Below are 15516 nucleotides of genomic sequence, written 5' to 3'. Positions count from 1 at the left end.
TAAAACAGTTTACTTATGCTTTGTATTGTTCATATAACTTACTTCCTGAAATACGAAATTATCATTATTTTCAAAACAGTTGCATTTAAAGATTGTTTTTCAGTAAACAATTATCGTGTGTCTCTTTATTTGTTAATTTTATTACTTCTTTTAAGAATAGCACACGGCTCTGTTATAAAGATCGATGCAATAGCATATAGCAATAGTAAATTCGTTTTATTACTCTGTTAGTTTTCTCCTGGGTTTCTGTTGGGTCAAGATACACACCAATTTCTGATGAACCTTGCAAAGGCAATCTTGCTACTTAAAAGTATTTTTAAACGTCACTGTTTTATTTATTAAATCGTTCCTAGTCCTTTCAAGTATTTTTCAATTATGAAAGTTAATAACGGAGAACCTTTATCCATAAAAAGGACGCAGACTAAAGAATTAATAATGTTTCAGTGATTGATACAGTGAAAATACTTTTTTATTTACGAGACTATTTTTGACGAGATAATTTTAAATTCAGCCAATTTTAGGTGCTGGCTATATTGGCGTTTCTAAGTAAAGTTCGCGTTTCGAAGCACTTGATTTACACTTTTAGATCTTGTCACTCTTCTTGCAGGCAATATTTCACTCGTTGCAAACCGTTCAACAGTATGATTTATCGCCTCGTAGGTAATAGAATGATTTAGAGTTGGATTTATAATCCCATTTTCCATCCTATTATAGGTACAGAGGAGGTATAAAAAGTCAGCTAATTAAATTTAATTGAATAAATATCGTAACACTGCTCCATTTGCATAAAGTGTCTTCCAAAACGTGATCTATAAACGAAATGATGAATTTTGATAGAGAACCTAATGTTAGAGAATAGATCACAGCAAATACGAAATTATTGAATCTCGACACAGTTTACTTTAACGTTTTTTACGAAGCTCATCGTACAGAATTCTAGAACAAACTAATCGTCAAGAAGTTAGTGTGTTAAGTTGAGCTAATGACCTAATCGAGGAAAGAGAGGCAATCGAGTAAACGGGAAAAGCAGCTAATCGTCGAGAGTTCCTTAACTAGATTGATGCTATAGGAGCAGGGATAAATTAATCGATCGATTTAGCAAAACAAGGATTTAGTGGAAAAGCAAACAGTGAGAGAAATAGGAATAGGAACGGTAGGAGCATCGAGAATCAGTTGTTTCTAGGTAAAAATGGTATCGAACAAGCTACACAAATGAAAGTAATCTAAATTAGAGTTATAATAGTTCACAGATATTGTAGATTAATTTTCTAACAAGTTTCAGTTCTATAAATCAGTCCGGTGTTCTCCAATTTGCACTATAAAAAATTGTATAAAAAGGTTAGAGCAAGATTTGTTAAAACTAACAAATTACAAGTCAAGGTTTATGTATCTCAAATGCAAAATCGTATTACTCTTTACACGTTTACTGTGCAGTAGTATTGTAAGTCTCTTAGAGTATCTAACCGTGCGTGTTGTGTTACGAATTTCCGATACTCGAATCGCTGTGGAGGGTAAAGAGCGATGGAGAAGTATATTATGGATAGAAATATGAAAATATTTTGATAATAAGTCGACTTCCGGAGTCGTTTGTTCGCTTGACGGAAAATCCTTACCGATTGATTTCTATTCTCTGTTCCGAGATGTTCTTCCTAATTGGCAATATTCCAGACGTTTGTATTTTGGCGACTGAAAAGAGTATAGAAAGGTAAAATGGAGAATGGAATATAGGTAGAAGGTTGAAAGAGATTGCGTTTTATTTTTAATTTGCAAGCAGACCTATCAATTAAAGAACCGGATATTATAGACGCGAGAACAACCAGAAATGAAGCAAGTTCTTATCACTAGTCACCATTAGCTGGTAAAGGTTTGCAGTGGTCAGTAATGATCATCAATGATCAGAGGTGAAATTGAAATCAAACAATGAACTTCAGAAGGATGGGGGAGTATTAAATATTTCTTGTCACTGGTCACCATGAGCTGGTAAAAGTCAGCAGTGGTCAGTAATGATCATCAGTGGTCAGAGGTTAAATTGAAATCAAACAATGAACTTCAAAAGGAAGGAGGAGTATTAAATATTTCAATCATTGGTCACCATTAGCTGGTAAAAGTCAGCAGTGGCCAGTAGTGGTGAGCAGTGGTCAACAGTGGTCAAAAGTTAAATTGAAATCAAAAAAAGTAAAACAATGAAATTGAAAAGGAGGGAAAAGTTTTAAATATTTCTTATCACTAGTCACCATTAGCTGGTAAAGGTTTACAGTGGTCAGTAATGATCATCAATGGTCAGAAGTGAAATTGAAATCAAACAATGAACTTCAGAAGGATGGAGGAGTATTAAATATTTCTTATCACTAGTCACCATTAGCTGGTAAAGGTTAGCAGTGGTCAGTAATGATCATCAATGGTCAGAGGTGAAATTGAAATTAAACAATGAACTTCAGAAGGATGGGGGAGTATTAAATATTTCTTATCGCCGGTCACCATTAGCTGGTAAAGGTTTGCAGTGGTCAGTAATGATCATCAGAGGTCAGAGATGAAATTGAAATCCAACAATGAACTTCAAAAGGAAGGAAGAGTATTAAACATGTCTTATCACTAGTCACTATTAGAAGGTAAAAGTCAGCAGTGGCCAGTAGTGGTGAATAGTGGTCAACAGTGGTCAAAAGTTAAATTGACATAAAAAAAAGTAAAACAATGAAATTGAAAAGAAGGGAAAAGTATTAAATATTTCTTACCCACGAGTCACCATTAGCCAGTAATGGTCAGCAGTGGTCAATAATGGTTAACAATTCATTAATGACTAAACATAGGTCCGCGAGACTGAAATATTTCGTCATGAGCAGCTCTACGTATAATTCTTTGAGGATGCCGAGAGTTGGCAGTTAATTTTATCTACAGAAAACGAATTTTGGAGCTTTACTGAACCGCTGACATTTTGGTATCAATCTCATTCTTGATCATTATTGCCCATAAGCTGACCATTGTCGACCTTTGAATAATCAATGATTAATTGAACCCATCATGAAGTTTTTTTCAAGAATCCCCTTAACATTTGATGCATTATTTTGTTCAACATTTTCTTTCACTTTGAAAGAATGTATCTTATGTTAGAAGACACGCGTGATTTGGAAATTAAACGTATATTTCAGTAAAAACTAGGAAATAGTAGAATAAATGTTTTATTAAGCCATTTATCCAGGATGCCTGTCCAATGAACATTTATTCTATTCCTCAGTCAGGATTCCAGGACATTGTAATCGTTTTTGGAACCAGAGTAGATTCAAAATGGAGTCTAGTTTTTAAGAAATTCGAATTTAAAATTGAGACAGAGTATTTATCACTATTATGATTATTCCTACAGTTACACAGCATTAAAATATTACACACATTACAGACACGTCTCTGCACTTGTTGCTTCGCTATAAACGTGTATTTACAGTAACGTTGCAGAGCGTGTACGAAGAAATCAGAGACTACGCTCGAGAATATTTCAGTGCGCGACCTATACGCCGCACAGTGGTTCAGATTAGAAAATCGTGTGCCTTTTTTGTATAACTTTTAAACCGTATGTGATATTAGCATGCAACTTGAACCAGATAAGTTTGAAATGCTAAGCTATGGATAGGTTAAAGAAAAATTGTATCACAATTGTTGTTTTTGTTGTTATCAATCTTTATCAATCTATATACAGGGTGTTCGGCTACTAATGGTAAAAATTTTAATGAGCGATAGTAGAGGCCAAAATAAGTCGAAAATCAAGAATACCAATTGCCCAACTGAGGCTTCGTTAAAAAGTTATTAACGTTTAAAGTTCCACTCGTACTGAATTTTTTTCTCGAAAATGCGCAAGATTTCGGGAATATGTCTATTTACCAAAAATTATTGTAATTGACCCCCGCAACCGAAAATAATTTTTCCAAAACGATTTGAAATTTTTTTTTTTCCGTCAAAAAATTTCACACATTCTCGAATTTTTTTCTAGAAAGTGGGTAGGATTCCGGGGGTATGTCTATTCACCAAAAATCTTTGTAATTGACCCTCGCAACCGAACATAATTTTTTCAGAACGATTTGAAATTTTTTTTTTCGTCGAAAAATTTAGGCACCTAATTAATTTTTCGGTAAGGCATTTTTATTGTTAGCACATTCTTTTGTTTTGTCAACGTGTTCAAAACACCTAACCTATATTGTTTTCCTGTTTTCTCTCCACGTAGAATTTCATTAATTGGTGCGATACAGCGTCCAACGTTAATAACTTTAAGCATTAATAATTTGAGCAGTGGGACGAGGGGGGAATCAACTCTTTCATGATTATTTAGAGGAAGGTGTGCCGAGAATATTCCAATTTGTTAAAACGCGGGATTCTTTGGGACTTAAAAGATAATCCCTGTCAATTGCAAGAAATTTGAAAAATTTGTTATATTTCATTGAGCATTACTTTTCCAGTACATTCTATACGGTAATCATTAATGTAAGGAGCGGTTTTCTATCATGGAAGAATGCTCTTTACTTTAAAAGAAAGAAAACAGGAAAATATTGAATAGGAACATCAGAACTCCTGAAAGAAAAAATGCAATTTTTCTAATGAAAGACACTATCCACAAAAAATTCGACTTTAAGTCGTCATTGCTACTAAAAAACTATATCAAATTGTATAAATATCTTCATTTTCGAGACTGCTGGGCATTTAAGAAACAGTATACACTTATCAAATATCGATATGTGATAGTCGATTTTTTAAGGAAATGGCACACGGTTTTTCAATCTGAACCACTGTGCGCCGTGGCAGTCGTAAATCCAACTCTGGAAAAATTTTAACGCACGTTGACATATCTCCCGCAACGAGATATCCCGAAAGTGCTCTCGCGAACGTTAAGCACTGTTTAATTAGAAGAACTATTAAGGAATCTCGTTCCTCGAGCCGCGGGCGCTAATTCTGATCGCGATAAAAATGCTTAATGTTTCGGCGGCATCTCGCGACCGGCCATAAATTATCGTCGCGTTGTTAATATACTCGAAAGCGTTTTCGCGTCTACATCGAATAGGTTAGTTCTACGTTAATTTATATACGCCACGAGAGAATTAATTAGTTGCGTGTAACGGCGTATCCTTGTAGCGTAATATGTTGTCGAGTACCGCGGCTCGAAATCGATGTCAGTATTATGTTGTAACGTTCCTTGACGACACTCGATCATGCTAACAACGTCTGCTTCCTCTGTTTCAGGTAAGGATCTAAATTTCGCCAGTAATAACGCGGGTGAGTGTTCATCTAACAATATAACATTATTATCGCATGCGTCTATTCTATGTTGATTATATTAGTCGTAAGTTTGTTTTTGTACTTGCGTGTCCTCCTTCTCGATTTTCACAGATGAGACGATCGATGCTCGACTTCGTGTCGTTTGTTACTTTTTACATGCTTATTAACTGTACTACATGTATCGTTAATGAAATCAATCGCAATGTAAACTAAGATACTGACATGGCATTTGGTCATTTGGGGGTGAACTTGATATTAAGAGGTCTTTCCGATTTCGATCGCCTAAAATTAGGTATAGATATGAAATTTTCACTCTTGCAATGTAACTCCAATTGTCTACGAAAACGAAACTTTGTTTTTATACATTTAGAAACTAGGATATCCAGAATTTGTTATAGAACTTATTTTTACAGCCTCGTTAAAATTCAAGAATGCTTTTATCGTTTCTTTAGACCTCTCAGACCTTTCGTAAATTAAACTTGGTAGCTTTTTCCATCTTGCACACGTTCGTCTGCTCATGTCACATTTTGAAAACGTATTAAACGCTCCTGCTTTAATTATCTCCATTTTCCAGCGATTTTACTAAAATTACGTGGTTTCAGCAAGACCTCAATCTTCATTCAGTTTCGCTCGTATAAAAATCGATTTTTCGACAAGGCAAATCGGAAAGACCCTTTAATAAGAAAATCGTTTATTTAACATCTTATTAATCTGTCGAACATAATTTTTTCATGCGACATTTCGTTAACCCTCATCTGGTATATTTTATCACGATTCAGCGATAAATCTACACATTCTATAATTGAATGTTCGTCCATGTTTCTGCTGATTTTGAATCCACGTATTATAAACCTATAAATCGATATAAAATTTAGTTTCAGTAATTCGTGTTTTTCTTCAAATTTGACAGATTGAAAACGTTCGTTGTTTTTATCATCTAGATATAATGCTTCAAAATTACAGTATACATTATTTTAAATTGATATACCACTTAACACGTTGACTGCCAGATCAAAAATTGTAAAACTTTTTATGAGATCAAAGCTGCGATTTTAGACAATTGTAAACTATACAAATTAAAATTTCTCTTAGTAATTATTTTTTTAACCATATTAAAATTCATGAATTCTTATTCAAATTTATTTTCTTTAACATTTCACCTTGAGATTTAATTGCTTCAGTTCCAATGTAAATAATTTTGTTTTTCATATACTATATTGACGACGTGACAGTCAAAGTGTTAAGAATTCAATCTAATGGTTTTCAAACCAAAATTTATAATGGAGGTTTACCTCATAACAAATTGTCTTGTTACCAACAATTTAAAGACCTTGGATTTTTGAGGTAGGATAATTCGTTCATTGGAATTCTAACGAGGTTTCTTAAGAGGGTCTTATACTGTAAAACGCGTTTTTTTTTCCTTTGCTATTTTTTTATAAAGAAACTGTGCAACTTCTTGCATCGACGTTTTTCATATACAAGGTCCACGCAATTGTTTCAAGTCATAACTCCGTTATTATTGCATTTCCGAAAAAATGCCAAAGAAGAAAGATAAATGGTTCGAAGAGCACTACATCTGTAGGTCTCTAAATTTTTTTTAGATGCAGCAGTGCATGTGCAATTAACAATTGCATCATTTCTTTAAATAGAAATGCATATTTTTTTTTACACAGATCGATTCTTTTGTTCATTCTGCGTAAAAAATGATTAGGGTACCATGGCCAAAAAATTATTAGATCTCGAGATATTTTCAAAAAATGTCTTTATCGAAGAAAATGCTCAAACGCTTCTCCATTACATTCTAAACATTTCTGATAACGTTTTTTTATTGTTTGCATAACTGCGTTTAAATTATCTGCAGTTGTTGCTGCGCATTCCAGTATGATTCTTTCTCTCAGATTCTCTACAGAATCTATGGGATTTGAATGAATTCTATCTTTCAAATAATCCCACAGAAAAAAGTCAAGGGGACTTAAATCAGGTGAATTGATGTATTTGTTGCGATAACGTTATTGCAAAACTTATTTTTTAGGATGTTTCTGTTATGATAACAATATCGAAAGGGTGTTTACCTTTACAACATAGTCATGAAGTGTTTCAGTATTTTCTTCAATAAAGACATTTTTTGAAAATATCTCGAGATCTAATAATTTTTTGGCCATGGTACCCTAATCATTTTTTACGCAGAATGAACAGAAGAATCGATCTGCCTAAAAAAAATATGCATTTCTATTTAAAGAAATGATGCAATTGTTAATTGCACATGCACTGCTGCATCTAAAACAATGTAAAAGCCTACAGATGTAGTGCACTTCGAACCATTTACCTTTCTCCTTTGGCATTTTTTCGTAAATGCAATAATAACGGAGGTATGACTTGAAACAATTGCGTAGACCACCCTGTATATTTGTCACTCTTTCAATAATATCTACAAATTTTTACAATGAGAAATAGTAAAAATCAGTAGCAAGAAAAAGCGTTATTGTGGTTTCCACGATTCCAGCCATTCTGTTTATTTAAAACGAAAAAGATTCTTAATCATGATACATTTTTCTACAGCAAGCATCAGAAGGACAGAAAAAAATGACAGCATTTTGAACCTGAAACATCGATTTTGGTTATTGTTTTTAACTTTAGCAAGCTAAGAAATATAGACAAAATGATTTTGGCTTCACGTGCTACGTAGATCTTCAGCTATTATGAAAATCAGTTCAGAAAAGATAGTTTTGATATAAATGCATTCAAACTGTAAGCTCGATCGAGCAATAAATATAATTTCGTTAATTTTACTAGTTTGATGGTATGCTATATCCTTTATGAAAATGCTAAAAAAAAAAAATCGTATTTTTTGTCGATTTACAGTGTAAGACCGCCAGTCGACTGGGTTGATTTTAATCACGCCAGTACGATAAAAATAAACACCGCGTGGAAATTTCAACGGTTGATCCGTTATTTATTACGATCGTAACTCCGACATGGCGATCCGCGGAAGGGGGGGGGCGGGGAGGGAATTTTCTCTGCACAGAATGGGAACGGGTTTCGGGGGCGATAAAGAGAATCTATTCAAATCTGCTTCTCCTTTTTTCGTGTCTCGCGACTGCAATTTCACCCCGAAGATTTCCGTGCACCCGGGGACAAAAGGATACGCAGAGGAAGATTTACGTACATCACGTCGGGCGGTGGGAGTGAAACGGGCAGAGGTATTCTTTCGAAAAGCCCATTTTCAGTAATGCGTGAAGGTGGGTTCCCGTGGCACGGGGAAAGAATAGATCGAGATTGCCAAATCTACCGAGATAAGGACGACAAATTGCAGAAACAATTCGGTTGATCAATTCCCGAACGGAGGATAATGAAAGGAGGCACGGATCTCGTCCGACTTTGATGATACGTCGAGTAATTTCATTCCCGAGATTCAACTTCTCGTAACTGTTGATGCAGTTGTGCCCAATAGAAATCCAATACAAGAGTCGTCGATGCGATTGTATTGGAATTTGATAATCTTTCCGATAGAACGTTTAATAGCTACGCAGGTTCAGACGGTCGTTGTTTAGTTTGAATAATAATCCATTCGTGAACTGAATTCGGATGTGAAGATAACGAATGAGTAATATTTTCGTGTGGAAGATCATATTTTATGTTTTTGTACTGTTTAAGTGTTGGTACACGCGTATGTAGGATAGACCTCGTAATTAAAATTACATTCATAACTATAGAAATCTTGGAAATGGAAGCGAATGTGTCTTTTTTTATAGTGCTCACAACGAGCAAAATGAATATTTCGTTTGTGACAGCAAAACTTTTTTTTTTTGAGCGAATAAATTAAGAATAATAGTAATACATTCAAACAGCAAAATTGATAGAATGTTAAAAAAGAAACGAAGAAAATATGTAATTATCGTGATTCATTTGATTAATAAGAGGAAATATTTGATGCAAATGTAATCAGAAACTTACTGTTTAATTATTTCAATAGTATTGTATTCTTCTACTTCTGTCTATATTTCACAGAGGTTGGATGAGAATGAAATAATAATGCGAAGATTCAAAATGCAAAGCTGAATAAATTGAAACTGTCGGAGTAAATTAAAATATTAAAAATACGTAAATATTAATTTTAATAAATGTTGGTTTAAATGAATATTTAACGGATTATTGTAACTCTATAATTGCTCACAGCGTTCAGTCTTTAAAGATTATTTCTATTTTGATAAATTGTGTGAGCGATTTGAATTTCTTCTTTGTTAACAAAAACAGAGCCACATGAATATGTGAATTTTGTTCATTATTTATACATATATCCCGTGTCAATCTTCGAAGTAGATATCACACACTATAAAACATCATCACCTATCAGTTAACAGTTACTATGTAAGGAAAGAGACTATTATGTCTTAGATTAACTAAAATCGCTGTTTAATATGGATTAAATTATCATGCATTTTTTGAAGTTATTATTTAATGTAATAACTGGGTCATTAAGTATTTTCATTTTTATGTTGCCTTTGTGTAATTAAAAATTTCTGTCAGCTAGCACGTTGCGTAAATTAAGTTGAATTACAATACTTGATGCAAATCATCCATTTATGCAGCTCATTATAATGTTCACTGGGAAAAATTTTTAATGAGAGATTCTAAAGGCCAAGATAAGACGAAAATCAAGAATATTAATTTATCGATTGAGGCTTCGATAAAAAGTTATTAATGCTTGAAGCTTCACACAGTATATCTTCGATAAAGAATTTTTTTCTCGAAAGTACGTAGGATTTCGGGGTTATGTGAATTCACCAAAAATGATTTTTTCCAAACGATTTTAAACATATAAAATTTCAGGGAAACATGTCAATGTATGATCATTATATTTTCGGTATCGAATTTTTTTCTCAAAACTGGGTAGGAATTCGGGGGTATATCTATCCACCAAAAATGATTGTAGTTGGCCCCCACAACCGAAAATAATTTTTCCAAAACGATTTGAAATTTTTTTTTTCCGTCGAAAAATTTCACACCTCAAATTTTTCTCTAAAAACTGGCTAGGATTTCGGAGGTATGTCTAATTCACCACAAATGATTGTAATTGACCCCCGTAACCAAAAATAATTTTTCCAGAATGATTTGATATTTTTTAATTTTGTCGAAGAATTTTCCAGTGATTATGGAACTTTAAACATTAATAACTTCTTAACGAAGCCTCAATCAACAAGTTGTTATTCTTGATTTTCGTCTTATTTTGGTCTCTAGAATCGCCCAAAGCTGTATATTCCAATATTATACTTGAATTTACGTTACTCCAAGTTGTACACAAAATTGATTTTCTGATCTCTTATTCACTAAAATAAATAAATAACAATTTAAATCGAATTCTGTATCCAATAAATGATCTGGACAGGTATCTTTAATTTTTCCTAGATCGAAGATATCTTCTCAGATATTCTAAAGTATATACGAACCGCGTTACGAACAGGAAACCACGATCTGTCGGGTTCAGCAGCGCCGAGAAACGAACTCGTTGCATCCAAAAATACTGTCTGCTAAGCGCATATGAAACGAGAACCGGTAGGAAAAAGTAAATCGTACGAGCGTATCTGGAGCAGAGAAAGGATCGGTTCCTCCCGATTCGCCTCTTTCCAAAAGGATCTTCTAATCTCTTAGAACCGTGGAGATGTAGCTTCGTTGGGCTTCGTAGCAGGTCGTCTCTCCCGCGTCTTATCCTTTCCCGTTTCTTCGGCTAATACACGTCGAAGGCGGTTATGGGTCGTGGCCCGGGTCCTCCGTGTAACCTGTAGGATTACCAACGTGCAGCCTAATCAGCCAGATTGCCTGCAATTTGCCGACCTTATCTCGCTACATCCCGCGGCTCTTCTCCATTCGCCCGCACCCCCGCGCGTACCAACTCGCGCCTCTCGACGCTTCCCATTTTTTTTTCAGGGTTCTTTTCGCAATGTCGCCCAATCAAGACACGCGTTCAACTAAATTCGAGATTACGCCTGCCCGCGAAGGGAACGAGGAAATATTCTTGGGTCTCGCAAAATGGTGCACGCGAAAGACGCTGGGAAACCGCGTGAAAGGAACAATTTCCTAAAATGGCCGTCTTCGTTACGCGAGAATTATAATAGATCGATCCGACAATTTTCAATCTTGTATAAAGCAACGCCAAATACCAGTGCTCTCTATACCGAGTAAATAAAAAATTAAGATGGACGAATTTGAAACTTCAAGACATTTCTTATGTTTCGTTAAATATTTGACACGGTTGAAGTAACAGCTTAGAAAAATGGGCTTGTATTTTTATAATTTTAAATGAGTCTTATGGTGTATTTTTGAAGGCTTTTCTTCGCAGATTTGCACCGCGATCTCGATGTCTTCCTTATAAATGTGAATGAATTATATTCATTCTTCGGTCTAAATAATTTTCTGTTGGACTGACAGTCTAATATAAATAGAAATCTAGTTAATCTTGTCTTGATCAAACGTTGAACTGTATCGGTTAGATACGATGTCGAGTTCAGATTGACACAGGAAAAGGATATAATTATATGAACTTTGAGAACTCACGCTTGTAATCAAACTTCGATATTAATTGGTTAAACGAATTATCCAAGTATAGTATCTACTATAATTACTGGAACTTTCCAAGCTTTGAGTAATTTCGGAACTTAAATTATTCCTTGGACCAAACTGTAGCATCCAATACAGGTGTAACTATACTATAAGTGTATTGAAAACAAGAGATCAGCTGTAGCTGTAACAATCTAAAAGACATTATAAAAATAAATAACGGTTTTAATAGAATTCGAAATACATATATTAATAATTTTTGTAGGATTAAAAATACCACTAATGGCTCTGTACCTATTGTAAAAAATGGGAAATAAGGTTATTAATTTTCTTTACGATTTTTAGTCACGATTTTTAGACACAACGGTATGACATAGTTTAATTATTTCTTCCGAAAAGAGCTGAAACCTTGGTCTAAAACGCAAAGAAAAATAAAAATGTATTTTCCATTTCTGTTCTTCACACCTTGTGTCCAATCTCGACATCGCAATATTAAAAATATCTTAATCAGACTTGCGTTAAAATTTAAAAAAAAATCGTAGCATCCGTATGGTATTGAGTACGAAATCGTAGTTATTACTTTTACACGATTTTTTTATTTTTTCGAGCAAAAATGAATTCGTGTTAATCGTTGTAGAAGAAAATACACTCTCTGGAAATTTACACTGGGAATCGACGACCATATAGATCCATGAATATGCAGAATTTGAAACAAATCCATATGGAAGGAGTGTTTCGTCGATTTTGAATAAGGTTAATTTTATTACTCGTTGGCAGAGAGAAATTTTTATATAACATATACGTTTCATTTTATATTCTTCGTTTTCAGAATAATATTTCTTTTTTATTTTGTCTTTTCTTCTCCCCTACTTTACACTTTTTATTCATTTCTTATTGTTCACAAGATTAAGTTGGTTTCATACCTAATTTACCAAAATATTAACAGTCACTATTTTTTAATTTCTTTAAATCCGTGCATGTGTGTAAAATATTCAATTTTTACGAGTATATTAAATTACCAATTTCGAACATTGTTTCGTGGAATCGTTTGAAAATTCGCTATGCTTACCAGCTTACAGTAAGTATGATTATTGCATAATCATTCAGGATGTTCCTCTCAACAAATGTTAAGGTCAATCCAAGTCATTTTGGTTCTCATAACTTCCATTAATTTCAATTTTTATCAATTATTTGTTATACAATGCTGGAGACAAGCCAAATCAAACAGATATGAACGTTAAATAATTAATTGCATGACATGTGTCAACGAAATTTTAATGCATATAGATTATTAGCCATATAACATTTATGTGTAATGATATTCATAAACCGTGATCCCTCAGTAATTCATTAATATAATACCTGCTTAAATTATGTTGCAAACCCAGTGAAATTCCAAAATATACATTTGTATTGCCAGAAAGGATATCGATACGAAGTTGGCTGTAATTAATGGAGACCGATTAACAAATGGAAACTCGTCGAGCATACACGATAGTTTTTCCCCCTCAGAAATCGCTAAATAATGCTCGTGTTCTTGACGACTTGGTTTCCTGATCTCGCCAAGTGGATTACGCGAGAACGATGCACTGACGTATAATCGATTTTACACGGAATTGCAATCGCAACTATGTATCGTATTTATCTCGATGCTATACGATCACCAGAAATAAACTAACTAATAAAAGCCCGGTTAACGCTGCCTCGTGTTACGCCGTCTCGTTATGGCGTGCTTGTACGAACGTCTCTGTAAAATGGTATTTCCCCGAATTCTCCAGCTTCGAACAATACTGGGTAACATAATAGGAATAATAATGTAATTAACAGCGGTAATATTCTTAAGTAAGTGTTCGATACAGTTCCATGCTTTTGTGGATAACTTTGCCGGTATATTTATCCTGTATAATCGTACCTGCACGGTTAAAATAATTTCGTTTATTGTTCGAAATCGTGAAAGCGTGTTTTAAACGCGAAACTAGAATATACGATTTCGTGAAATATTCCAGCGATAATTCGATATTTATTTCTCGAAAGATAATAAAATTGTGGCAATAATATCATTAAATATTTCGATTGATCAGTCTTGTTGGATATTTAAAGATAGTTCCAAAATGTTATGAAATGCAGAGTTTCTACTAATATACGTACTAAGAATAATAATTCTATTCTTTATACACCATTGTGTTTTTGCATGCCGACTGTGCATCTGAGATTAGGTTTGGAAACAGTCTTCGAGTTTAGATTGCCTGCATGCTCTATCACAGTTGCCTTTTTATGACACGCAGACGTTATATGGGCGATAAAGACGTCGCGCGTAATGATAATATCGTTAAGTAAACCGACCTGTTGTGGCTATCTATTACTATCTTTATACACCAGCGTGTTTTTACGCGTCCATTGTGCATTTAATATAAATCGAGTGTATCCTGCCATTAAACAGTTACGTACTTGCCCTCCTATATCATGCAAATTTCCTCATAATGTTCATAATAAAGACGTAGTACTAATATCTCAAAACATTTCAATTGATCTGTTATGTAACTAGGTTTTCTTATGTCCACTGTATACATACGTGAAATTAACAAGCAGTAATCGGTTATACCGTTTTCACGTAACTATAATAGGTAACCACTCAGTAACGACGTGCAGAGTTCCTTAATTGATCTATCAAAAACGTCATGATAACAATTTCAAGCGAAACGTATCCGGTGGAATCTTCTTTTATCACTTCGCGTGAAATCCGCTCGATTTAATTTAAACACCGGCCGTAAAAGCGCCGTAAAAATCATAGAAAAGTTAACTGCGCCCGGCGGCGGTAGAATTAGGAGAATTTCAACAACAATCCATGCGGACGATTTCGTTACCATCGTCCAATTACTTTAGAAATCTTTTCGGTTTCGTATCCGGTCGGTAAAACAGGGAGGATTCAGCAAGGGTGAAATTGAACGGACAGAATCAGATTTTTTCGTTCTTCCTGAACCAGTATCCACGGGAGATTCTGCCGAGATTGAAGTACACTTACATTCCTTTCTCAAAACTAACCTCCTCGGATCTCTCTCGAATCCTTCTTTTCTACCTTCATTTACATGTAACGCCTGCATAAAACGTTACTTATCTTCAGTATCGTACTCGTATCGTATCCAAGTAGCCTTATCCACTGCAGCGAAACTCGAGTTAATCGATGTTATTAGGTACACTTAGAACTAGCAATATTTCTAAACGAATCGCACATTTATTATTTATTTTTGTTTTTTCTTGAAAATCTCGATCTTGCTATTGCGTTTTTTTTTTTGAATAAGCAAAGTTGTTATGTAACAAGTAACTTTATTCTAACAATAATAATGATACGCTGAGTATATAACGTTGAGAAATTATTATTAATAACATTAGGTGTTAGAAGTTGTCAAGCATTTGTAGTCGTCATTAAAATTGTCAAAGTAGTGTAATCAAAATTAAAAAGAAAAAAAAATATATAAATTGCATAGTGGGTAATTAAATAAGTATTCTACATGTTTAGATAAATAAGTGAGTCGCAGATATTAAAAACTTTCTCGGGTGTACAAGCTTCTGAATATTTTTATTATAAAACATCGTTGAAGGTTTTATACTTTTTCCAACTTTTTACGTTTTTCCTCCAGACCAGTTTGCACGTGACAAAGTGATAGAAAAACGTTTATTGCGAATTATTAAAATTAAAGTAGCAAA

General features: G+C 34.0%; 1 protein-coding gene across 1 annotated transcript in view; it reads left to right on the top strand.

Moving 5' to 3' along the window:
• LOC122401790 overlaps positions 1–15516 on the top strand; it is a 379856-nt gene that overhangs the window by 140452 nt on the left and 223888 nt on the right. The window contains exon 3 of the mRNA XM_043404145.1: positions 5221–5253. Within this exon, the coding sequence (XP_043260080.1) occupies positions 5221–5253 (33 nt within the window). The remainder of the gene's footprint in view (positions 1–5220; positions 5254–15516) is intronic.

Source organism: Colletes gigas, unplaced genomic scaffold (genome assembly GCF_013123115.1).
Source record: "Colletes gigas isolate AHSC1104 unplaced genomic scaffold, ASM1312311v1 Colletes_gigas_Sc00028, whole genome shotgun sequence".
Taxonomy (NCBI): Eukaryota; Metazoa; Arthropoda; class Insecta; order Hymenoptera; family Colletidae; genus Colletes; species Colletes gigas.
The sequence above is the reverse complement of the archived record's forward strand: the minus strand, read 5'-3'. Positions and strand labels throughout refer to the sequence as shown.